Source organism: Cetorhinus maximus, chromosome 19 (genome assembly GCF_964194155.1).
Source record: "Cetorhinus maximus chromosome 19, sCetMax3.hap1.1, whole genome shotgun sequence".
Taxonomy (NCBI): Eukaryota; Metazoa; Chordata; class Chondrichthyes; order Lamniformes; family Cetorhinidae; genus Cetorhinus; species Cetorhinus maximus.
This window is the reverse complement of record NC_135897.1, coordinates 27,656,653-27,681,361: the sequence shown is the minus strand read 5'-3', so window position 1 is coordinate 27,681,361 and position 24,709 is coordinate 27,656,653. Positions and strand designations below refer to the sequence as shown.

At 40.2% G+C, this 24,709-nt stretch overlaps 1 protein-coding gene across 1 annotated transcript in view; it reads left to right on the top strand.

Moving 5' to 3' along the window:
• The window catches only part of stag1a (STAG1 cohesin complex component a), a 233,123-nt gene that overhangs the window by 139,826 nt on the left and 68,588 nt on the right, over positions 1 to 24,709 (top strand). The window contains exons 2-3 of the mRNA XM_078563607.1: positions 4,270 to 4,446; positions 9,234 to 9,339. Of these exons, the coding sequence (XP_078419733.1) occupies positions 4,418 to 4,446; positions 9,234 to 9,339 (135 nt within the window). The 5' untranslated portion in view covers positions 4,270 to 4,417. The remainder of the gene's footprint in view (positions 1 to 4,269; positions 4,447 to 9,233; positions 9,340 to 24,709) is intronic.

Here is a 24,709-nt window from a genome sequence, read left to right as displayed (position 1 = left end):
CAAAGTATACATAGCCACTTGTGCTTCCCATTTACTTGGGTGAATTAAATGCTTCCTCTGTTTTAAGCCCTGGAGAAACCTTTCATGGGTCAACAATTCAAAGACTAGGTTTTTTCTGATTTCCACCAAAAACATCTGTTTTGACTTAGCAGCCCACTTAGTTGGAATTTGTCTTCTAGTTTTCTGTTTGCAAAGGTCAGACCAGTTATTTAAATTAAAGTCGAGATGAAAAGGTTTTCTAATTGATGTGCTGGTTTGCCTACATAAATCAGTGCAGTTTAAATGTAATAAGGCAATATGCAAGTACATTTTTCAGGAGGTTTTTAATCCATCCATGGAATTTGGGTGTCACTGCCAAGGCCAGCACTTATTATCCATCCCTAACTGTTCCTGAGGAAGTGGTGATGTGTTACCTAGATAACTTGGCTTGCTAGTCTGTTTCATATATAGGCCATGTCCTGTAAGGACGTCAGATTTCAACCCCTAAAGGATATTAGGGAACTGGATTTTTTTTATATGACAACCCAGTAGTTACATGATCACCATAACTGATATTAGCTTTTTAAAAAAAATTCCAGATTTATCCAATTAACTGAATTTGAAATCCTTAGGTACCATGATGGGAATTGAACATGTGCCTCCAGATCATTAGTCCAGGATCTGGATTACTTAGTCCAAAGACATAACCACTGTGTTCCCTTAAAGTTTGTCTGCACTTTATAAGTATACAAACTAAAAATTTGTGTCACCTGGTTTGCAGTTTAATTTTTGGAGTTACCTCAGAAGGAAGTAGATTATTTCTAACATTTTTAGTGATTAGTATGAAGTTTCTATGTACAAGAGATCTGTTGGCTTCTGTAACAAAACTGCTGGGAATCCTCCACATCCTATTATCTTAAATAGAGGTGATCTGTATCCTCAGTTTAAGAAAGCATCTCTGCATTCTCATTTTACATCTTATAAGATAGAGTTCTATTTCTTATGTGCAGTGACATGATCTGAAGAAATAAAAGTTATTTAAAATTACATGGTATGCTATATTTCTCTTTTTCTGCTAAATTTTCTATTCCCCCTGTCTTGAATTTGTTGGTTTCTTGCAGAGTTAGTCAACCTCTTGCCATTCTTTACCTGTGAACCTAGAAAGTAATTAAAAATTTGTAGGCTATTCAGTTGTGGGAATATCAGAGCTAGGCACAGTCTGTTCACATTCAGTAACATTTCCATCTTGGTTTCTAGATAATGGAGTTGGCAAATTATGCTTTCCCCCTCCTTCCTAATCTAGAGTGCTGAGGCCAGTTGTGGAGCACCTACTATTGTTTAGTTTAGATCAGCTAATTTTGTATAGGCTGATTTTGAGTTTTTCTGGTTGCGGTTTCTGGTGGGTGCCCTCTACTACTTAGTGGTGTAACAGGAATAAGGAGTGTTGTTTTGTTAATTAGGGTGTTTAAGTACCTAAATAACTGAAAATGTAAAGCAAACGTGGTTATCCCCTCCCCTAACTACTGTACAGTTAAATAAAATGTTTTTAAAAACTTCAGCTATTTTCTGTTCTTGAAAGATCACAGTAAGTGAAAGTTTGTTTTTAAAAGTGCAATGAATTCCCAAACTGGAATACTGTAACTGGATTTCCAGTGCACAGATTGTAAAGGCTGATATGTCTGTTGTGGATTCATTGATGTTGTCTACAACCTTTCTAATAACAAAATCACTTAGTATATTGCATTCAAGATGTTGTTCATTTCTGTTCTAAAATACTGGCTTTCAGTGAAATTTCCTTTTCAGATGCTGGGTTTTTCTAATTAAATCAAATTACTGTTAATAATAGCAACCACTTGCATGTATGCACATATACTATATCTTATTGTGCCTTTAATGTAGAAAAATGCCTCAGAGCTTCCTAGATGCTGAGCCAAATGAAGGAATATTAAGAAGGGTGTCTAAACATAAAGTTGATAATTAACGATATAGTTTTTCTTCATACATCTTTAAGAATTCAAAGCCATTTTGTTTCTGTTGGAAATACACAGGAAATGTCCATTTATTTAGCTTATAATAAGAATTCAATGCTCTCTCGACTTTTCTGTTCTCTGAGCATACTGGTAAAAGGGTGGGGGATGGGCATTGCTATTTTTTTCTCTTGCAGTGTAGCAAGACTGGCTGCAGTTTACAGCTGTGTTGTCAGGCTTGTCAGACAGGAAACAATCAGCTGAGGATTTCTGTTGTCCAGGGAGCATGCAAGAATGCCAAAACAATTTTAAAACCAAAACAAACTCAACTAAGCACAGCAGTACATAATGGCATCTGTCAATTTTCCAAGACAGATTAAAGTGAGCCCAGGAGGAAAACCCATCTAAAGCTATTAAATGCTGACTTATAAAGTTCTGAATTAAGAATTTTTCTTTGTTGATTTGTAATGCCTATTGTAATTCTGACTTGAATGTTGATGATCTGTGAGTGAGATTGTTCGGATTATCTAGCAGAACCCTCTGCTGGTAACATGCTGCACACTGTGTCTGAGAAACAATATATGTACTACTCTTTAAGTTACAGAAATTAGAGGCTGCAGGCTGTAGCTTCATAACGTTTAAGAGTTCACCACAGCTGTTACATCCAAGCTAACCTTATACCAGTTTATCTGCAATGCAGCCATCTAGTGGCAGGCTAATAAGTTATTTAATTTGTGTTTTTGTAAAATATTAGTGTGGAATCAGGTATATGTTGAAGGAGCTTAAAAATAAAATATTTTTTCAAAGAATATTTAAATAATAGTGACGATGGGTTTGTTGACAGCTATTCATAAATTATGCAGAAATGAAACTATCTAGCAGTAGATTTATTTTTGTATTTGTGCTCCTTAATGTTTCCTAACTAGTCAAAGTTTTAACGTTAATATTTTTTGCCGTGATTAGGGTGGTGGCTTAAGCACAAGAGCCATAATGAATCAGAGTATGATATCCTTTTTGTTTGAATAGATGTTGAAATATATGAGTTTAGTTTTAGAAGAAAGTAACTGAGGGGTTAATGCTTTATCATTTTAAGCTTGTGGATAATACTGCCCCTGGTGGCAATATGAAAGTGCAAGCTAAATCAGGGTGAGGGAGAGACCACCCCACAAGATCAGTTTGCAACTTCTTCCTAATTCAAATAGCTAAGCTCCTTGTTCTTATTAAAGGATACCTTTAACATTACATCTGTGAATGGGATATGTAATGTAAGAGCTGTACAAACACAATTTTATGAAAATACTTTTCAATTAATGTATTTTAACCACCAACGTGATTTATTTCAATTGGTTTAGCAAAAGCTACATTACATATACATCATGCAAGTTATTTTCACTCCTTACCTTTGTAATACTGTATTAAAACATGATTTGTCAAAATAAAATGTATTACTGTAAATGTAAACGTGCAGAATTTAGACAAACGTTAATGTGCAATACAGAAGTATTCCTGTGGGTGTCTCTTTTCCCTAGTGATTTCATAAAACTAAGCAACAGAGGGTTCCAAACATAGAGTAGACAAAGCATAAAAGGGACTTTATTTTCAGTTATGCCTATTAATAATTTATTTCACTTGGAATAAAAATGCGCTCAACTTTTAAAATAAATAAATAAAAACTATTAAGAAAACTTAAAATATATAAGGAATTAAAGTTCAGGGAAGCCTATGGTCCAATTCCTTTGTGGTAACTTCTAAACTGAATTTATCCTTAATCAGATTCAGCTTTTTAATATGTCATGTATATTTGTACAACTAGATGTTGGCTTTTGCAAGAAGTGTGAAACAGTTATATTTTAAGCAGTAAAAACTGGCTGTAAGTTTAATTAACTCGTTCAAAGAAATTTCAGGTATACAAAAATGTGGAGACTTTTTAAACCTTGAAAGATTTCTAATTCATCTCATTTTGTTATATCTTGCTAATTGATATGGGGATGGGTATTGTGCTTCCAGTATTTTAATTATGAGCTATGAAGAAAAACAGAATATTAATTATTCCAAATAGTTCAATTGTAGTCTCTGGTGGTCAGAAATGGAAACTCTGTCTGCATTAAAAGCAATTATAGACAATGTAGAATTTGGACAGGCATGGGTGAGCAGTAGGCCCCCTCTGCAAAGGTTCCAAAATGTGATAATGTAGCTTGTTGTAAATAACTTTCAGAAAGTAATTTGTGCGAACTTTATGAATTGTAAAAAAAAATGCTTTGTAGTACGTCTTTAAGACAGTCCACTTATGCTTTCCTAATGTGGAAATCACTTTTAATTTTAGAAATTGCCCAAATATGTCTTTCATAAAGACGAATCAAGAAAAGGGAGAAGAAAACACTTTTCACGCAACCAAGTTATTTGAAAGATTACCTAAAAGCAAAAGGAGGAAATTGCAGGATTCTAGCTGAGACAGCAGCGGTGCTGAAGAGATGATCACTCCAGAGATACCAGTTTTACAGTAAGTGCATTTTTAGATGATCAGAACATTAAAACAAATATTTGCAGAATATCTGTTCTTCAGCTCAGGACACAAATCCATGGTAGGACTGTAGTGACATTTCTTGAAAATAAAAAAAGTTGCATTTTGTTCCTGTAAATTGGAATAACTCAAGTTTTGCATATTCTCATTTACACTTTGCATCCAACATGCATTGAAAGTGATTTTGTTACATGACCAGTGTTGCAAAAGCTACAAAAAAAATTCAGTTTATCAAAGCCAATTTATAAAAGCAAATTGATTTATTCGAGCTGCAAAAGTGTTGCAACCACCTGTGTAATTTTTCAGTGTGCACAATTAGCTTCACCAGTATTCATTTTTTCAGATATGACCATTACAGAGAATCAGCTTCCATTCTTTAAGTTTTTTTGTGAAATATTTTTCCTATTCTGAATATTTTCGTTTAAATAATAAATGCTCACCACCTCATCAAGCAAACATTTTGGATTAGACTTAGACTTCAAGGTTTTTTCATGTCTAATGACACCTGAGGCAGGAAAAGTACATGCTTATGTCTATTTCCATAGCTAGTTTTTCTTGGAACAGGTCGCTAGCCTGTTGCCAGAGACTATAGCTTAAAAGGGCGTACATCAAGCATGATTGACCAGGAGCCTCCCTCTCTTACTGCCTGCCAAAGGTATAATGGGAGGGTTTAAGGGTTGATAATCAACCAATTTGGCTATGTTATGAATGCACCTTCTGTGGCCATCAAGTCCTTGAGTGGGACAAGAACCCGGAGCTTCTGGCTCAGAGATAGGGAACTACCCACTGTGCCAGAAGACCTCTCATCCTTGTCTGGATTGCGTCAGCTCAATTTAAGGATGCGTTTATAAGTTAAATGTGAGGTGCAAGTCTAGGGTTAAGATTTGGCCTGACTTGAAAGCAAAGGTAGCGAGATTATCTCTTTACTGTCAGGTCAGACTCTGATACTGGATCCAGTCTGATCTTCCACTGGTACTGAAAGTTGGTTAATGTGAAGCAAACCACTGTGTGGTTGATGCAGTAGCTGTAATGAAAGTTCCCTCTAATGTGCACAGCTGAAATTAAAGCACCTTGTGTGTTCATGACCATTTCTACTGATAATTAAATGTTGTCACAGTCTTGCGCTCAGTACCCCACATCTTCTCATGATTTTCATTTAATGTTTTGATTCTCACAGGAAACATTCCAAAAGTTAAAAGATAACTTGAAGTGCTTTATATACTAAGTACTCCTATCTCAATGTAACCATCTCTCTTTTATTGCAATGCAAAAATTGCATTTTAATCACTCCTTCACTAAGTAATGTTTGCTGTGAAATCATTGGAGTAAACTTCTCTAGTAATACCAGCCAAAGGAATCCCCTGAAGCATAGCTTCTTCCTAGCTGTTACATCATTTATTGTGCATTAAATGCTGCCTCTACTAAATTCAAAAGAAATTAAATTTTAAACAAAAAGGTCTGGAAGCAGATTGATCATGCTGATGCCAGTGCAAAAACAGAATGGACTTATGAGCATCTCCGGTGTTCACATGAATCAAGCAAGTTTTATTCTTTGCTTCACTGTATCACTTTTCATCTGACTGTTTTTATTGGCCTTCATAGAGGAACCTTTAATTTCAATTTTTTCATTCAGTCAGTTGGTAGTACAGAACTTAAGTACTGCTGAAAAAAAAGAGAAATGTTATTGAAGCTTTATGCCTTGTACTCATCATGACAGATGCAAGAATGCCAAATTTCAAAGGGGACACCAACTTATAATGCATGAGAAAAGGGGTGTAGATTGGTGGACAAGTTGGCTCTGATTGTTCGAGGCTTTACCATGGCACACCCACCAGGGAGATATTGTCTGCCATGCTTTTGTTTATTCAAAAAGATGTAACGTCTGGACGTATTCTTTTTGCCTGCAGAGGAGATGTCCCTGCATATGAATATATGTAGCTTCTGGCAAGTTTAAGTGAGCTACATTGCGAGCCTGATTGATGATCTTAAATTGGTTTTTAGTGTAATTCTTGGCACACTTGAGATTGTTAGTGATTTTTTCATTGAATTTAAGAAACAAAAATACTATGTTGAAAGTATCTAAGAATAAAGAGTTAACATTTGTAGCGTTTTACCCTTTTCCTTCTGATTCTCTGTAACTTTGATTTTTATAGTTACAGTAAAATGATAAGTACTCCATTGTGTTCTTCATTTGATTGCATTGTGTCACTCTTTCAAACAGTATCCTTATTTTGTTTAACAACTTATTAAAAAGACCTAATATAGAATATGCATTCTGTAGTTCTATAGTCTTTAAATTTGCCTGCTTTGGATAGATTTGTTTATTCTGAATTCCAAATAACTTGTATAGTAAGTCCTCACTTACAGTTGTAGTTGCATTTCTTAAAATTGCGACTTAAAGTGGATCATAGGTTCCCATAGGAGTCAATTAAAGCCGGAGTTGCGTTCCTTTGGACGTTTCTTTCCCAAAAAAAGCAATATACAAATTGAAATACTGTATTGTGCATGTGCATTACTGTGTATTCCTAGTGGAAGTAACTTGTAAAATAAAATAAATCACTGAATATAAAAGAAATTCCGAATAAATTCAAATAAAATAATATTCACCAGCCTCTATTTCTTCTTAGGCAGTCCCTCAGTTTTGGGGATGACCTGCTTCCACTCTGGTTAGATGAGTTCCGAAATGGTTGATCAGTCCAATGTGCAATCTGCAGGCTCTGCCATGTGCGAGGCAGGTGGTGCTTGGAGGGTCAGTTAGATGAGATGTTCTGAGGTTTTTGTACACTTGACTTTGTCCCTGCATGTTCCTGACAAAATCTCATGTTTGGTGTCAACCTTCTCTCATTTTGGTTGATCACCATGATTTAGTAGAGATGCTTGACCTCTTCAGAGATGCTTGACCTCTTCAGAGATGCTTGACCTCTTCAGAGATGCATTGAGGACATCCCTGAAGCATTTCAGTGGACGTGGCTTTGAATGGTTAGCGCTTCAATGTTGGGCATGTTGGTTTGGGAGAAGCAAATGGCTCCCTCACTGGCTTTAAAATGGCCTCTCGGCCTCACTTACTGCAGAGTTGAACAAGGGCCAGACTTGGGCTCCAAAATTAATCACAGGATTGCAGAGTCACATTCTTGCAGGGTAAGTACTGCATCATATTTTTCACCTAAACAAGACCAGAGACAAGAGAAGCTATTTTACCTGTGTACAGTAGCAAATGCTTCTCTCACACAGGTTTTAAAACGGCCTCTCTGCCTCACCCTATATAAAGCTCCACAGCAGGCACACCTGAGCTCTAAAATTAAAATCAGCTTGCAGAATCTAGAAATGGACCTTCTCTGCACAGAAATGTTACTTCACCTTCTTCCTTGCAAAAAAAAAATCCTGTTTGTTTGGATGTTCTTCTTAGAAATGTTTGTTTCAGAATTTTTGAAAAAAAATTGTGTTTCCTTTGTGATTGGATGCCACTCCTCACACTCGATTCAGAATGGCACTGATTGGATCACAGGCTCTCCGTCAAACCAATGTGATATGGCACCAAAGACATCGCACAAAATGGTGATGCAAGACAAAGACGCAAAATGATGTTAGAACCATAGAACACTACAGCACAGAAAACAGGCCATTCGGCCCTTCTAGTCTGTGCCAAAATATTATTCCGCTGGTCCCATTGACCTGCACCTAGTCCATAACCCTCCAGACCTCTCCCATCCATGTATCTATCCAATTTATTCTTAAAACTTAAGAGTGAGCCTGCATTTACTATGTCAGATGGTAGCTCGTTCCACACTCTCACCACTCTCTGAGTGAAGAAGTTCCCCCTAAACCTTTCCCCTTTCACCCTAAAGCCATGTCCTCTCGTGTTTATCTCTCCTAATCTAAGTGGAAAGAGCCTACTTGCATTTACTCTGTCTATACTCCTCATAATTTTATAAACTTCTATCAAATCTCCCCTCATTCTTCTACGCTCCAAGGAATAAAGTCCTAACCTGTTTAATCTTTCCCTGTAACTCAACTCCTTAAGACCCGGCAACATCCTAGTAAATCTTCTCTGCACTCTCTCAATCTTACTGATATCCTTCCTGTAGTTAGGCGACCAGAACTGCACACAATACTCCAAAGTTGGCATCACCAATGTCTTATACAACCTCACCATACCATCCCAACTCCTGTACTCAATACTTTGATTTATGAAGGCCAGTATGCCAAAAGCTTTCTTTACAACCTTGTCAACCTGTGACGCCACTTTCAGGGAATTATGTATCTGAACCCCCAGATCCCTTTGTTCCTCCGCACTCCTCAGTGCCCTACCATTTACTGTGTATGTCCTACCTTGGTTTGACCTTCCAAAATGTAACACCTCACACTTTTCCGCATTAAATTCCATCTGCCATTTTCTGGCCCATTTTTCCAGTTGGTCCAGATCTCTCTGCGAGCTTTGAAAGCCTTCCTCGCTGTCCACAACGCCTCCAATCTTAGTGTCAATGCTAAATGACTTAAAATCAAACTGAAGACTTGAATCAGAAATACTGGCCCCAAAACCTGTGTGGATTTAAAACGAAACAATTTAAAATGGGCAACTTAAAATGAGGACTTACTGTGTTGCAGAATATAATTTATTCCACAGTGCTGCTAACTCAGATTTTTGCTTTGTCCATTGTGTGGTGATGGTATTGATTGGAAGAATTGAAATATGAAGAAAAACATATAGGGTCACTCTTAGTATTTCTTCTGATTGGAAATTATATTTTGTGATCCTTAACTTTCAGAGAGTCAACTAATGAAACAACCATTCATTCCGATGTTACTGGTGAGTTCGATGATCCAGAGGCAAAAGGACGGAAGCGCAGAGCTCGTGGTCCTGGCAGGCCCCCGGTATGAATTTTTTAACTAGTATTGACATTTTGTCATTAAAAATCATGTATTGGTGTGTTCTGCATTAATAAGCTTGCACTGCAGCATCCAGAGCTAAGGAAGAGATAACTCTATCAATTAAAACACCAGAGTAATGCAGTTAATTTAAAGGCAAAGCATTTCAAATATACTTATTTGTAAAAAATGGAGGGAAGACCTTCATATTTTGAAATTCTTACACCAAATTTGCCAGAATTCATTCATTCATCTTTAGTGCATCATGATTTTGAGCATTTCATGGGTAACGCGTTAATACTTGTAGCCACCCTGCAGTTTAAGAGTATGCAAGAAATGAGGGAATAGGTGACCACCATAGAGTTGTGAAGAAACAGGTAGGATTGCAGGAGTCCCCCCTGAGCGCATCTCACTCTCCAACCAGTATTCAGTTGTGCATACTGATGAAAATAATGTTTCATCTGGGGAATGCAGCCAGAGCCAAGTCCATGGCGCCACAGTTGGCTCAACTGTATAGTGAACACTCAGAATACTAGAAGAACAGTAAATAGTGATAGGAGATTTGGTGGTCACCGGAATAGACAGGCGTTTCTGCAGCCACAGAGGTGAATCTAGGATGGTAAGTTGCCTCCCTGATGCCAGGGTCAAGGATGTTACTGAGCAGCTGCAGAGCAGCCTGGTTGGGGGAACAGGGGCGCTGAACAGCCAGCAGTCGTAGCCCACATTGATAGCAATGACAGAAGCAGAAAAAGGGATGTATGTGGTCGTACTGTCAGAATTTAGGGAGCTAGATAGGAAATTAGCAAGCAGGACTTCAAAAGTAGGTATGTCCTGATTATTCCCCCACACAGTTGTGTATGGAAATAGCAGGATGAAGCAGATGAATACAAGGCTGGAAAGATGGTGCAGGAGGGAGGGCTTTAGATTTCTAGGACATTCAAACCAGTTCTGGGGAAATGGGATCTGTACAGGCTGCACCTAAACAGAGCCGGAACTGATTTCCTTGCAGGGTAATTTGCTGGTGCTATTAGGAAAGTTTAAATTAACTGGGCATGGGCGTAGGAATAAGGAGGAAATATCAGAGAGAATTATCAAGGTGCACAGAATACTGAGAGAGACTGATAGCACTAGAGTAGGAGTAAGTAATTAGGTGGTTTCAGAGTAAGGGAGAAAATAATAAAGTCAGGGTTAGTGTGCATGTATGTAAATATGCAGATGTGGTAAATAAGATTGGTGAGTTACAGGCGCAGATTGCCATGTGGAAATATGATGTCCTGGCTATAACAGAGACCTGGCTCAAAGAAGGGCAGAACTGGGTATTAAATATTCCTGGATGCAAAAGGTTCAGGAAAGGTAAGAAAGGGGGAAGGGTTGTGGTCTTGATTAAGGAGAACATTGCAATGCTAGAAAGGGGATGGTCCAGAAGGATCAAGGGCAGAATCTATTTGGCTAGAGCTAAGGAGCAAAAAATAGTGCAGTTACATTACTCAGTGTAGTCTATAGGCCACCAACTCGTGGGAAAGATGTAGAGGAATAAATTTTCAAGGAAATTACAGAGAAGTGCCAGAATTATAGAGTAGTAATAATGGGGAACTTTACTACTATACCAGCCTGTATTCAGATAATTAATGTGAAGGGCTGAGAGGGGCAAGATTTCCTAGTGTGTGTTCAGGAAAATTTTCTACACCAGTATGTTTCCAGACTGATGAGGAAAGAGGCACTGCTAGACCTGGTTCTTGGGAATGAAGTTGGCCAAGTGAATTAAGTGTCAGTCAGAGAACATTTAGGGGACGGTAATCATTGTATCATAAGGTTTAGGTTGGAGCTGGAAAAGGACAAGAAACAATCCAGAGTAAGAACAATTAACTTGGGGAAAGCCAACTTCAATGGGGTAAGAATGGATCTGAACCAGATAAATTGGAATCAAAGGTTGTCAGGCAAAATGATAACTGAACAGTGGGCTACCTTTAAAGAAGGGAGAGTTCGGGCACAATCAGGGTTTATTCCTATGAAGAGGACAAGTAGGGCAAAGAAGTCCAGAGCCTACATGATGAAAGAGATAGAGATTGACAGATGTCAGATGGATAAGACAACTGAGATAAAAACAGAAAATGCTGGAAAAACTCAGCAGGTCTGACAGCATCTGTGGAAAGAGAAACACAGTTAACGTTCGAAACGTTATGTTTCGTACAGTATTTTGCTTTCGTCTGAATACAGCTGAGAACCAGGCTGAATACAAAAAGTTCAGAGGGGAAGTGAAAAAGCAAATAAGTGGGTTTAAGAGACTGGCAGCTAACAACAAAGAGAATCCAAAAGTCTTCAATAAGCTTATAAGTAGTCAAAAAGTGGTAAAAGGATGAATGGAACCGATTAGGGACCAAAAAGGGAAGATTCATGGATACTGAGGAAAGTGAGAGTGGAAATTGCAGGGACACTGGTCATAATTTTCCAGTCTTCCTTAAACTTAGATAAACTTAGGTGCCAGAGTAATGGAGATTTACTAATGTTACACCCCTTTTCAAAAAAGGGTGTAAAGATAAGCCCAGCAGCTGCAGGCTAGTCAGCTTAACTTCAGTGGTGGGGACACTTACAGAAACAATAATTCAAGCCAAAATTTATAGTCACTAGGGTAAGTGCGGATTAATTAAGAAAAGCTAACATTGATTTATTAAGGGCAAATTATTGGAGGAAGGTTTGTAGTGGCGTTCTCCGGGGGTCAGTGTTAGGAACGTTGCCCTTCCTGACATTATGACCTGGACCTTAATGTACAAGGCACAATTTCAAAATTTGAGGATGATACAAAAATTGGAAGCATTATGAACTGTGTGGAGGATCGTGTAGAATGTCAATAAAAAATATTCCAATTGCAAACAAAAATCTTAAAATTAAACAAAGCCAGTTACATAGGTATGAGGGGAGAACTGGCTAAGGTTAATTGGGTAGATAAACTAAAAGATATGGAGGTAAATGAACAGTGGGAAACATTTAAATAAACAATTCAAAATGTTCAACAAAAATACATTCCATTGGAGAACAAAAGCTCAGCAAGAAGGGTCATCCATGGTTCACTCAGGAAGTTAAGGATAGTGTTAGATTAAAAGAAGAGGCTTATAATGTTCCAACAAACAGTAGCAAGCCTGAGGATTGGGAATGATTTAGAAACCAGCAAAGGACCACCGAAAAGTTGATAAGGGGAACAATTAGATATGAGAGTAAACTAGCCAGAAATATAAAAACAGATGGTGAGAGCTTTTATATGTATATAAAAGGAGGAGAGTAGCTAAAGTAAACATTGGTCCCTTAGAAGCAGAGACAAGAGAAATTATCACGGGGAATGAGAAATTGGTAGAGGCATTGAACAAATGTTTTGCCTGTCTTCACAGTAGAAGCTACAAGTTCCATACCAGAAACAGACGATAACCTAGGGGCTAAAGAGAGGAGTAAATTAGGGAAACTAATGTCAACAGAAATAAAGTATTGGAGAAATTTAAGGGATTAAAATCTGACAAATCCCCGGGATACAACCGGGGTTCTGAAAGAGATAACTGCAGAGATAGTGGATGTACCAGCTATGATTTTCCAAAATTCCTTGGATTCAGCAATGGTCCCACCAGGTTGAAAGTTGGCAAATGTTACACCGCTTTTCAAGAAAGGAGGGAGAGAGAAAACAGTGAACTACAGGCCAGTTAGCCTAACATCAGATGATGGGAAAATGCTAGAATCTATTATTAAGGAAATCTTAGCAATACACTTAAAAAGCATAGTATGAATAGAACAATATGACTTCACTAAAGGGAAATCCTGTTTGGCAAATTAGGTTTTGAGGATGTAACTAGTAGCATAGATAAAGGGAACCAGTAGATGTGGTGTACCTACATACAAATATACATATGAATTAGGCCACCCGGCCCCTCGAGCCTGCTCTGCCATTCAAAAAGATCATGGCTGATCTAATTGTAACTCAACTCCACATTCCTGCCTATTCCCACAACCTTTTACCCCCTTGCTTATCAAGAATCTATCTAGAACAAAAACAGAATTACCTGGAAAAACTCAGCAGGTCTGGCAGCATCGGTGGAGAAGAAAAGAGTCGACGTTTCGAGTCCTCACGACCCTTCAACAGACCCTTTCTGAGTTTTTCCAGGTAATTCTGTTTTTGTTTTGGATTTCCAGCATCCGCAGTAGTTTTTTGTTTTTATATAAGAATCTATCTAGCTCTGCCTTAAAAACATTCAAAGACTCTGCTTCCACTGCCTTTTGCAGAAGAGAGTTCCAAAGACTCACGACCCTCTGAAAGAAAAAATTTGTCCTCAGAAGTGTGAAGTTATTCACTTCGGTCATAAGAATAAAAAAGCAGAATATTTTTTAAAAGATGAGAAACTTGAGTGTTGATATTCAAAGAGACTTGGGAGTGCTTAAGTTAGCATGCAAGCAATTAGGAAAGCAAATGGCATGTTGGCCTTTATTGCAAGAGGATTGGTGTATAAAAATGAAGAAGTCTTGCTACAGTTGTACAGGGTTTTGGTGAGACTGCATCCGGATTACTGGGTGCAGTTTTGGTCTCCACATTTAAGAAAGGATATACTTGCATTGGAGGCAATACAGCAAAGGTTCACTAAATTGGTCCCTGGAATGAGGGGGTTGTCCTGTGATGAGAGACTGAGTAAATTGGGCTTATATTCTCTGGAGTTTAGAAGAATGAGAGGCAATCTCATTGCAACCTACAAAATTCTGAAGGTGCTTGATAGGGTGAATGCTGAGAGATTGTTTCTGTTGGTAAGGGAATCTAAAATACAGGCATAGTCTCAGAATAAGGGGCCAATAATTTAGGACTGAGGTGAGGAGGAATTTCTTCACTCAAAGGGTTGTGAATCTTTGGAATTCTCCAGCCCAGACGGCTGTGGGTGCTCCATCATTGAATACGTTTAAAGCTGGGATATACAGATTCTTGGTGTCTCAGTGAATTAAAGGATATAGGGAATGGACAGGAAAATGGAATCAAAGCCCGGGATCAGCCATGATCGTATTGAGCCTGCTCCACCATGCAATGAGCCATGTGGTCCACTCCTCCTATTTCTTAGGTTCTTATACAAAGGGACATAGGTTGGTGAAATGAGCAGACAAGTGGCAGATGAAATTTAATGCAAAGAAGGGTGAAGTGATTCATTTTGGTAGCAAGAACACAAAGAGACTATATAAAATACAGGGTACAATTCTAAAGTGGGCGCAGGAACAGCGGGACCCGGATGTATATGTGCATAAGTCATTGAAGTTGGCAGGACAGGTTGAGAGAGCAGTTAATAAAGAAACAGTATCTTAATAGAGTACAAAAGCAAGGAAGTTGTGTTAAACTTGTTTCAACAGTCATTAGAGCGCAGAAAAGATTTACGTGAATGCTTCCAGGAATGAGGAAGTTCACTTAGATAGATAGATTGGAGAAGTTGGGACTGTTTTCCTTGGAGAAGAGAAGGCTGGGAAGAGATTTGATAGAGGTATTCAAAATAATGAGAGGCCTGGACAAAGTGGAAAGATCGAAAACAATAGGGCACAGATTAAAGGTAATTGGCAGACGAAGCAATGATGACATGAGGAAACCTTTTTCACACAGCAAGTAGTTAGGATCTGGAATGAACTGCCTGAGAGAGTGGTGGAGGCAGGTTCAATTGAGACATTTGAGAGAATTGGATTAGTATCTGAAAAAGAAGAATGTGCAGGGCTACAGGAAGGAGGTGGGGGAGTGACACTAGGTAAATTGCTCCTTTGGAGACCTGGCGCAGATATGACAGGCTGAATGGCCACCTTCTGTGCTGTACAATTCTGTGATTTCATACTACATTATAGTCTGCTTTCCCATATTGTCTGCTTGTTGGAATAATCCATTTGTTCTCTCCATCTCAGTAGTCCTTAGTACTTTGAAATAGCATTTCTATGCATATTTTTTCATTCTTGGGATATGAATGTTGCTTGCAATGTTGGGATTTATTGCCCATCCTGAGTTGCCTGTAAAAAGATGATAGGTTGCTTTAAACCACTGTAACCCACGTGGTGAAGATGCATCCACAATAATGTTGGGTAGGGAGTTCCCAGTGATGACAATATGTGTTCAAGTCAGGATGGTGTGAGACTTTGAGTCATTGCCATGCATCTGCTTCTCTTATCATAAGTGGTGCAGATCACAGACTTGAGAGGTGCTGCATTGAATTCTGTATGGATCACTTGTGTTAAGCATTAAGAACATAAATTAGAGTAGGAGTAGACCCTTGAGCTTGCTACACCATTCAAAATAATCATGGCTAATCTTCTGCCTCAACTCCACTTTCCCACCCAGTCTGCATATCCCTGAATTCCCAAAAGACCAAAAGCCTATATCTCTCAACCTGGAATATACTCATCCCGGGATAGAGAATTCCGAAATTCACAACCCCTTGAATGAAGAAATTTTTTCTCATCTCCTAATTGATCAATCCCTTATCCTGAGACCGTGCCCCTGTGTTCTGGATTCCCCAATCAGTAAAAACAATCTCTGAGTGTCTACCCTGTCGAGCCCTTTCAGAATCTTGAATGTTTCAATGAGATTGTCCGATATTCTTCTTAACTCCAGAGAGTATAGGCCCAAATTACGCAGCTTCTCATCATGACTCAACTCTTTGAACCCAAGAACCAATCTAGTGAACCTTTGCTGTACTGCCTCCAATGTAAATATATCTTCCTTTAGATATGGAGACCAAAACTGTGCACAGTACTCCAGATGTGTTCTCACCAAAGCTTTGTACAATTGTAGCAAGACTTCCTTATTCTGGTACTCCAATCCCCTTACAATAAAGGCCTGTATAGCATTTGCCTTCCTAATTGCGTGCTGTGCTTGCATTCAACTTTGTTTCTTGTATGAGTACACCCAAGTCTCTGACCATCAACATTTACAAGGTTCATGCCTTGTAAAAAATATTCTACTTTTCTGTTCTTAATACCAAAGTGAATGATTTCACACTTCCCCACATTATACTCCATCTGTCACCTTGTTGCCCACTCAGTTAACCTATCTATATTTCTTTGCAGCCTCTTTGTGCCCTCACAGCTTACATCCCAACCTAGCTTTGTATCATTAGCCAGCTTGGATGCATTGTTCTTGCGCTTTTCAATGAAGCATTAATATAAATTGTAAGTGGCTGAGGCCCCTGACACTCCAGCACTGATCTTTGCAGCACCTCAGTAGCTACAGCCTGACAACTTGAAAATGCCCCGTTTATCCCAAATCTCTTCTTCCTGCCTGTTAACCAATCCTCTCTCCATGCTAATATATTTCCTGAAACTCAAGGAGCCCTTATCTTGTGTATTAACCTGTTGAGTGGCATTTTATTGAATTTGTTTCAGAAATCCAAATATACTACATCTATTCTTCCCCTTTATCTACACTACTAGTTAAAAAACTAATAAATTGTCAAACACTATTTCCCTTTCATAAAACCATGTTGACTCTATGTGACCATACAATCATTTTCTAAGTGCATTGTTAAAACTTCCTTGATGATAGATTCTAGCATTTTCCCGGCAACTGACGTCTACCTAATTGATCTATGGCTTCCTGTTTTCTCCTTCCCTCCTTTCTTGGATAACGGTGTTAGATTTGCTAACTTTCAATCTGCTGGAACTGTTGTAAAATCTAGGGAAGTTTGGTAAATTATAACCAGTGCATGATCTATCTTTGTAGCTACCTTTTTTTTGAACCCTAGAATGTAGACTATCAGGCTCTGGGATTTGTTGGCTTTTAGTTCCTTAAGTTTCTCTGCTGATATTAATTACCTCAAGCCCTCACTTATATTAGTTCCTTGTTTACCCTCCATTTCTGGTATGTAATTTCTGCCTTCTAGTATGAAGACAGACACAAAATGTTTGTTCAATTTCTCTGCCAGTCTCTCATTTCCCATGATAATTTCTCTGTCTCTGCCCTAAGGGATCAGTGTTCACTTTGGCTACTCTCCCTTTTATATATTCACAAAAGCTCTTACAATCTGTTTTTTTTTATATTGCTGGCTAGTTTACTCTTCTAGGTCTCCTTCACCTGCTGTCAAGTGGATAGTGCAAAGGCTATGGACCCTGACAATATTCCAGCAATAGGCTGAAGACTTGTGCTCCAGAACTTGCCGCACCCCGAGCCAAGCTGTTCCAGTACAGCTACAACACTGGCATCTACCCGTCCATGTGGAAAATTGCCCAGATATGTCCTGTACACAAAAAGCAGGAAATTTCCAACCCGGCCAATTACTGCCCCAGCAATCTACTCTTGATCTTCAGTAAAATAACGGAAGGGGTCATCAACAGTGCTCTCCTCACTGACGCCCAGTTTGGGTTCTGCCAGAGCCTCTCAGCTCCTGACCTCATTAAAGCCTTGGTTCAAACATGGACAAAAGAGCTGAATTCCTGAGGTGAACTGAGAGTGACTGTCCTTGACATCAAGGATGCATTTGACCAAGTGTGGCATCAAGGAGCCCTAACAAAACTGGAGTCAATGTGAATCAGGGGGAAAACTCTCCACTGGTTGAAGTCATACCTACCACAAAGGAAGATGATCGTGGTTGTTGGAGGACAGTCATCTCAGCTCCAGAACATCACTGCAAGTGTTCCTCAGGGTATTGTCCTCGGCCCAACCATTTTCAGCTGCTTCATCGATAACCTTCCTTCAATCATAAGGTCAGAAATGGGGATGTTCGCTGATGATTGCACAATGTTCAGCAGCATTCGCGACTGCTCAGATACTGAAGCAGTCCATGTCCAAATGCAGCAATACCTGGAAAATGTCCAGACTTGGGCTGACAAGTGGCAAGTAACATTCATGCCACACAAGTGTCAGGAAATGACCATCTCCAACAAGAGAAAATCTAAAACAAAAACAGAAATACCTGGAAAAACTCAGCAGGTCTGGCAGCATCGGTGGAGAAGAGCACAGTTGACGTTTCGAGTCCTCATGACCCTTCAACAGAACAGAATCTAACCATCGCCCCTTGACGTTCAATGACATTACCATCACTGAATCCCACACTATCAACATCCTGGGGGTTACCATTGACCAGAAACTGAACTGGATTAGTCATATAAATACTGTGGCTACAAGAGCAGGTGAGAGGCTAGGAATCCTGTGGTTAGTAATTCATCTCCTGACTCCCCAAAGCCTGTCCACCATTGACAAGGCACAATTCAGGAGTGTGATGGAATACTCCCCACTTGCCTGGATGAGTGCAGCTCCCACAACACTCAAGAAGCTTGACACCATCCAGGTCAAAGCTGTCCGCTGATTGGCACCACATCCACAAACACTCCGTCCCTCCACTACCGATGCACAGTAGCAGCAATATGTACCAACCAAAAGATGCGCTGCAAGAATTCAACAAGGCTCCTTAGAGAGCACCTTCCAAACCCACGACCACTACCATCTAGAAGGATGAGCACCAGATAGATGGGAACACCACCACCTGGAAGTTCTCCTCCAAGTCACTCATCACCCTGATTTGGAAACATATCGCCGTTCTTTTACTGATCTTGGTCAAAATCCTGGAACTACCTCCCTAACAGCACGGTGGGTGTGCCTATACCACATGGACTACAGCAGTTCAAGAAGGCAGCTCACCACCACCTTCTCAAGGGCAACTAGGGATGGGCAATAAATGCTGGCCTATCCAGCGCAGCTCATATCCCATGAATAAAAAAAAAATCTGGTCTGAGTGACAATCTTAAATTGGTTATCAGGGTAATTTTTAGCACACTGAGGATTCTTTAGCAAATGTTGTCCAATTGCAAATGACATCTAAAATTGGACACTGTTTTGAGTTTTGCAAGCATGGGCTGGTTGGGTACGGTCTGAACCTTGCCCGTTGCTAACAGTGGAAGGGACATGCTGTTTGATACGATCTGCCAGTCTTCGGGGCGTATGGCTTACATACCTAGCGTGACACTGAAATTCACAAACCACGTTACTCATTTGTGTGATAGGCAGTCAGGTTCGCAGTGTGGCGCATTTGCCTATGCTGGAAGCTACATATATTAATACACAAGGCCCTGTTATTTGCAGACAGAAAAAAACATGGACACACATTGTACCTGTTTCAGCTAAACAAAATAAGTGACAGCCATTCGCTGGTTCAATCAGATGCCTGATTTAAATTTCAAACAATGCTTAGCAGTTAACTGTCAGTCACCATCAACTGGTGCATTCTCCATGGCAATGCCTCTACCAATCAGAGTCCACTTGCCAACCAATCAACACACACTTCGCATATAGTATAAGTTGTTGTTCCCTTTACATTTGGTATTCTTGCGAATTGTCCTGATGAGTGCAAGACAAAAGTTTCAACAAAATATCTTTTTTTAGCAATACTCAAGTTCTGTACTACCGAACGACTATATGGGCAAATTGGCTGCCACATTTCCTGTAGTATAAAATTAACATTTAAAAATACTTCATTGGCTGTAAATGCTTTGAGAAGTCTGGTGGGCATGAAAGGCATTATATAAATCAAAATATTCTTTCACCCAATGTATTATGAATCCCAACAAACAGAATGAACTGAAATCACATCATGCTGACAGAGTTGCAGAATTACGGATGATCTTGGGCGAGTTTAAGAAAGGGGAAAATAATACAGCCAATCCCAGAATATTTTAGTTCATCCTGGTTACTGCGTATACAATGTTAATTTTGAAAATAAGTACATCTGCAGAAAAAGTTCACCTGATACAAAGTCCCTTAGGTGTCTGTAATTTACAGGTTTCACTGAGTTACTTTGACTGCAGATTCTGTTCTGTTTCATCCAAAATTGTGCTTTTTAAAACCCCATATCTCAGTCATCATGCCCATTTCCATCTTGGTAACATCACCTGTCTCTGCTCCCAGCTCATCCCAACTCCCATGGAAAGCTATAAACTTCAGGCAGAATTACTCCAACCATTTTCATCCGACACTCGAGTACTACCTGACTCAACTCCAGCTTGTCAAATTCCACTATTTTATACAATGTCCCATTATCTGACCTCTGCCTTGCTTACCTCCGTTGGTGCCCTGTTTCCCAACACTTTGAACTCAATAACATCATTCTCATTTATGGTTCTTCTACAGCCTATCCCCTCATTGCTTCTACAACCTTTCTAGCCTGACTTTAGATTACAGTGCCTTATATTTGTTATATGCGTATCTTTTTATATTTTTCTTGCATTCCTCGCCTGCATTTATTGCCTGGGAGGGTATATTGAATCTAATCATATTGTGGATCAGAATGCCATTTTGATCATGTTTTCTTGTGTCAAAGATTTCTCTCTCATTTCAGATGGTTAGAAGTGGGGCTCGGCCTGGGGATTGGAGGAAAGGCAGGCAGGTGTTAAGGTATAATAATGATACTGCTTGGCATTTCAACTGGGAGGATTGAGCGAGGGACAGCTAAAGGCAAAACTGAGTAGGAAATTGTGGAAGGGTGAAAAGTGACTGATGAAAACGGCTGCAGAAGGTGGAGAGCTGAAGACTTGTCAGCATGCTTATACTCTGGGTATGATGCACCATGCTATTAGATTCTCGTTGGACCAGGCTTTGAAGTGTGGGTAAATGTATTGTGGCCTGCTGGTGGGGAAAGTTATTGATTTTCTATTTTGGGATGGGGCATTGAGTGATTGGAAAGTAGAATAGGGAAGCTTATGGATATCTTTCAGGTCGATGACCTTTCATCAGAACCAGGAAATGTTAGAAATCTAATTGGTTTTAAGCAGCTGAAATATGGGAGGGCAGAAAAGAACAAAAGGAAAGGTCTATGATTTGCCAGAAGATGGGAGACATTAAATGACAAAAGAGCTGGTTTTGCAGGGCCAAAGAGAGTGCTAATGGAACAAAACTGAAATTGTTGAACTCGATATTGAGTCCGGAAGGTTGCAAAGTGCCTAATTGAAATCGGCCACAGATCAGTTGTAATGATCCCAGGCTGAAGTTACCACTGGACAAGCCTGATCCCAGGGTGGAACCCAGCTTGATAGATCCTAGCTTTGTTTGTTTAGATATGTGGAGAAGGTTTACTGAACAGAGTCACCGAAATCAGCTAATGAACTTTTAACAAAAGCATAAAACATTTATTAAACAAGAAAAAATGAAGTATATAACAATAGTCCTTCACCCACAACTATACTTTTACAGATATATACAGATTTGTAGGGATAACACAAGTTACAGAAGCTATCTTATATTCTAATGTTCACAGTAAGTACGATCCATGTAAACCAATTGACGACCTGTGGTCGGACACACCAATTGACAGGTGCTACCCCAGACAGATTCTATGGATCTCTCTTCAACTCTCCCAAGATGCTTGTTACACCGTGAGCCAACCAGTCTCACTGAACTCCGTTTTTCACACAAGGGTTTCCAATCTCCAGTTTTCAAGAATTCGCCTTGGAATCTTCTCCCAAACCGACGCTTTCTCTCAGACGCCTTCTTCAAGGGTTCACCTCCAGGCTTTTGAACTCTCCTTCCAATGCTCCTCTACCCTGGGTCACCACATGCATTTAAGCTTTCCTCCACGCACTATCTCTTACTGACTCAGCTGTCAACAGTACACCATATTTCACATGCCCATAGCAAAGAGTTACAGAACTTCAGTTGTCTCTTTTGGACCTTCTGAATTTTCCCAAGCCTTTATCTCTTTAAGCTTGAAGCTGCTCCTCACTCTTAACTTCACTTAACAGGACCTTTTATGGGTTCTTGTCCTTCCTTTGACTAGAAGGTCTGCTTGGGACTTGTATCTGTCCCTTTTATTCCAGTCTCTCGCTCTGGCAGCTCCTTTCAACCAACTTTAGCTTGGGACTGGCTATCTGTCCATTCTAGGTTGCTTCTGCTTGGTAGCTGTCTTCAAAACTGAGCTCAAAAACTGCTGTTTCTTCTGTGTGTCTGTGGGAGTGACCTGCCTCTCTAGACTCCTGTAGCTAGGTAACAGCCCACTTTTTATACTCTTGTGTTTGCTTAACTTCTCTTCCAGTCATAAACTCTCATTAGAAATGCAGGCACCTTTTAAAGTGAAGCTAAAACTCAACTTGACCTTTCCTTAACACAGACACAGAAGAACAAATCAAACTTAAACATTAAAGCTAAAACTCATTCCTAACATTTACAAATACCAATATAACTTAAACTATCCCTATTTCCTAACATAGTTGAAAGCATTCTTACCTCTGAGTCACAAGATTGTGGGTTCAAGTCCCACTCCAGGACATGAGCGCCAGAAGTCAAGGCATGCACTGAGGGAGTGCAGCATTGTTGGGAGGTGCTGTCTATCGTAAGAGATGTTAAACTGGGGCCAACTGAGCTACAACGAACACACTGTGATTGGTTGTACAGACAGTTGCTTCCGGCTCTGCAGTCTGGTAGAAGCGAAAAAATAAAGACAATATATAAACAGATACAACATTTAAAGAAATACATAAATTGCTCTTCTGCTTGCCAAACTGATTCTTTTGAAAACCATTCAGGAGGGAGTTGCCCTGGGAGTCCTCAACATTGATTCCAGACCCCATAAAATCTCATGGCATCAGGTCAAACATGGGCAAGGAAACCTTCTGCTGATTTCCACGTACCGCCCTCCCTCACCTGATGAATCAGTGCTCCTCCAAGTTGAACACCATTGGAGAAAGCACTGAGGGTATCAAGGGCACAGAATGTACTCTGGATGGGGGAATTGAATGTCCATCACCAAGAGTGGCTTGGCAGCACCACTACTGACCGAGGTGACTGAGTCCTAAAGGACATAGCTGCTAGACTGGGCCTGCGGCAGGTGGTGAGGGACCCAGCAAGAGGGAAAAACATACTTGGCCTCATCCTCACCAACCTGTCTGCCAGATGCATCTGTCCATGACAATATTGGTAGGAGTGACCACCGCAGAGTCACTGTGGAGACGAAACCCCGTCTTCACATTGAGAATACCCTCCATCGTGTTGTGTGGCACTACCGCCGTGCTTTTTTAAAATTCATTGCGGGATTTGGGCTTCGCTGGCTGGGCCAACATTTATTGCCCATCCCTAGTTTCCCTTGAGAAAGTGGTGGTGAGCTGCCGCCTTGAACCGCTGCAGTCCATGTGGTGTAGGTACACCCGCAGTGCTGTTAGGTAGTTCCAGGATTTTGACCCAGCAACAGTGAAGGAACGGCGATATATTTCCAAGTCAGGATGGTGAGTGACTTGGAGGGGAACCTCCAGGTGGTGGTGTTCCCATCTATCTAGTGCCCTTGCCCTTCTAGATGATAGCGGTCGTGGGTTTGGAAGGTGCCATCTAAGGAACCTTGATGAACTCCTGCAGTGCATCTTGTAGTTGGTACACACTGCTGCAACTGTGCGTGGGTGGAGGGATTGAATGTTTGTGGATGCGGTGCCAATCGAGCGGACTGCTTTTGTCCTGGATAATGTCCAGCATCTTGAGTATTGTGGGCGCTGCACTATCCAAGCAAGTGGGGAGTATTCCATCACACTCCTGACTTGTGTCTTGCAGATGGTGGACAGGCTCTGGGGAGTCAGGAGATAAGTTAAATGTCGAACGATTCCTAGCCTCTCACCTGCTCTTGAAGCTACAGTATTTATATGACTAGCCCAGTTCAGTTTCTGGTCAATGGTAACCCCCAGGATGTTGATAGTGGAGGATTCAGTGATGGTAATGCCATTGAACATCAAGAGGTGATGGTTGGACCCTCTCCTGTTGGAGATGGTCATTGCCTGACACTTGTGTGGCGTGAATGTTACTTGCCACTTGTCAGCCCAAGCCTGGATATTGTCCAGGTTTTGCTGCATTTGGACATGGACTGCTTCAGTACCTGAGGAGTCGCGAATAGTGCTGAACATTGTGCAATCATCAGCGAACATGCCCACTTCTGACCTTATGATGGAAGGAAGGTCATTGATGATGCAGCTGAAGATGGTTGGGCAGAGGACACGACCCTGAGGAACTCCTGCAGTGATGTCCTGGAACTGAGATTACCGACCTCCAACAACCACAACCATCTTCCTTTGTGCTAGGTATGACCCCAACCAACAGAGTTTTCCCCTGATTCCCAATGACTCCAGTTTTGCTCGGGTTCCTTGATGCCACACTCAGTCAAATGCTGCCTTGATGTCAAGGGCAGTCACTCTCAGCTCACCTTGGGAGTTCAGCGGTTTTGTCTATGTGTGAACTAAGGCTGTAATGAGGTCTGGAGCTGAGTGGCCCTGGCGGAACCCAAACTGGGCATCAGTGAACACTTTATTGCTAAACAAGTTCAGCTTGAATAGCACTATTAATGATTCCTTCCATTACTTTACTGATGTTCGAGAGTAGTCTGATGGGGCGGTAATTGGCTGGGTTGGATTTGTTCTGCTTTTTGGTGTC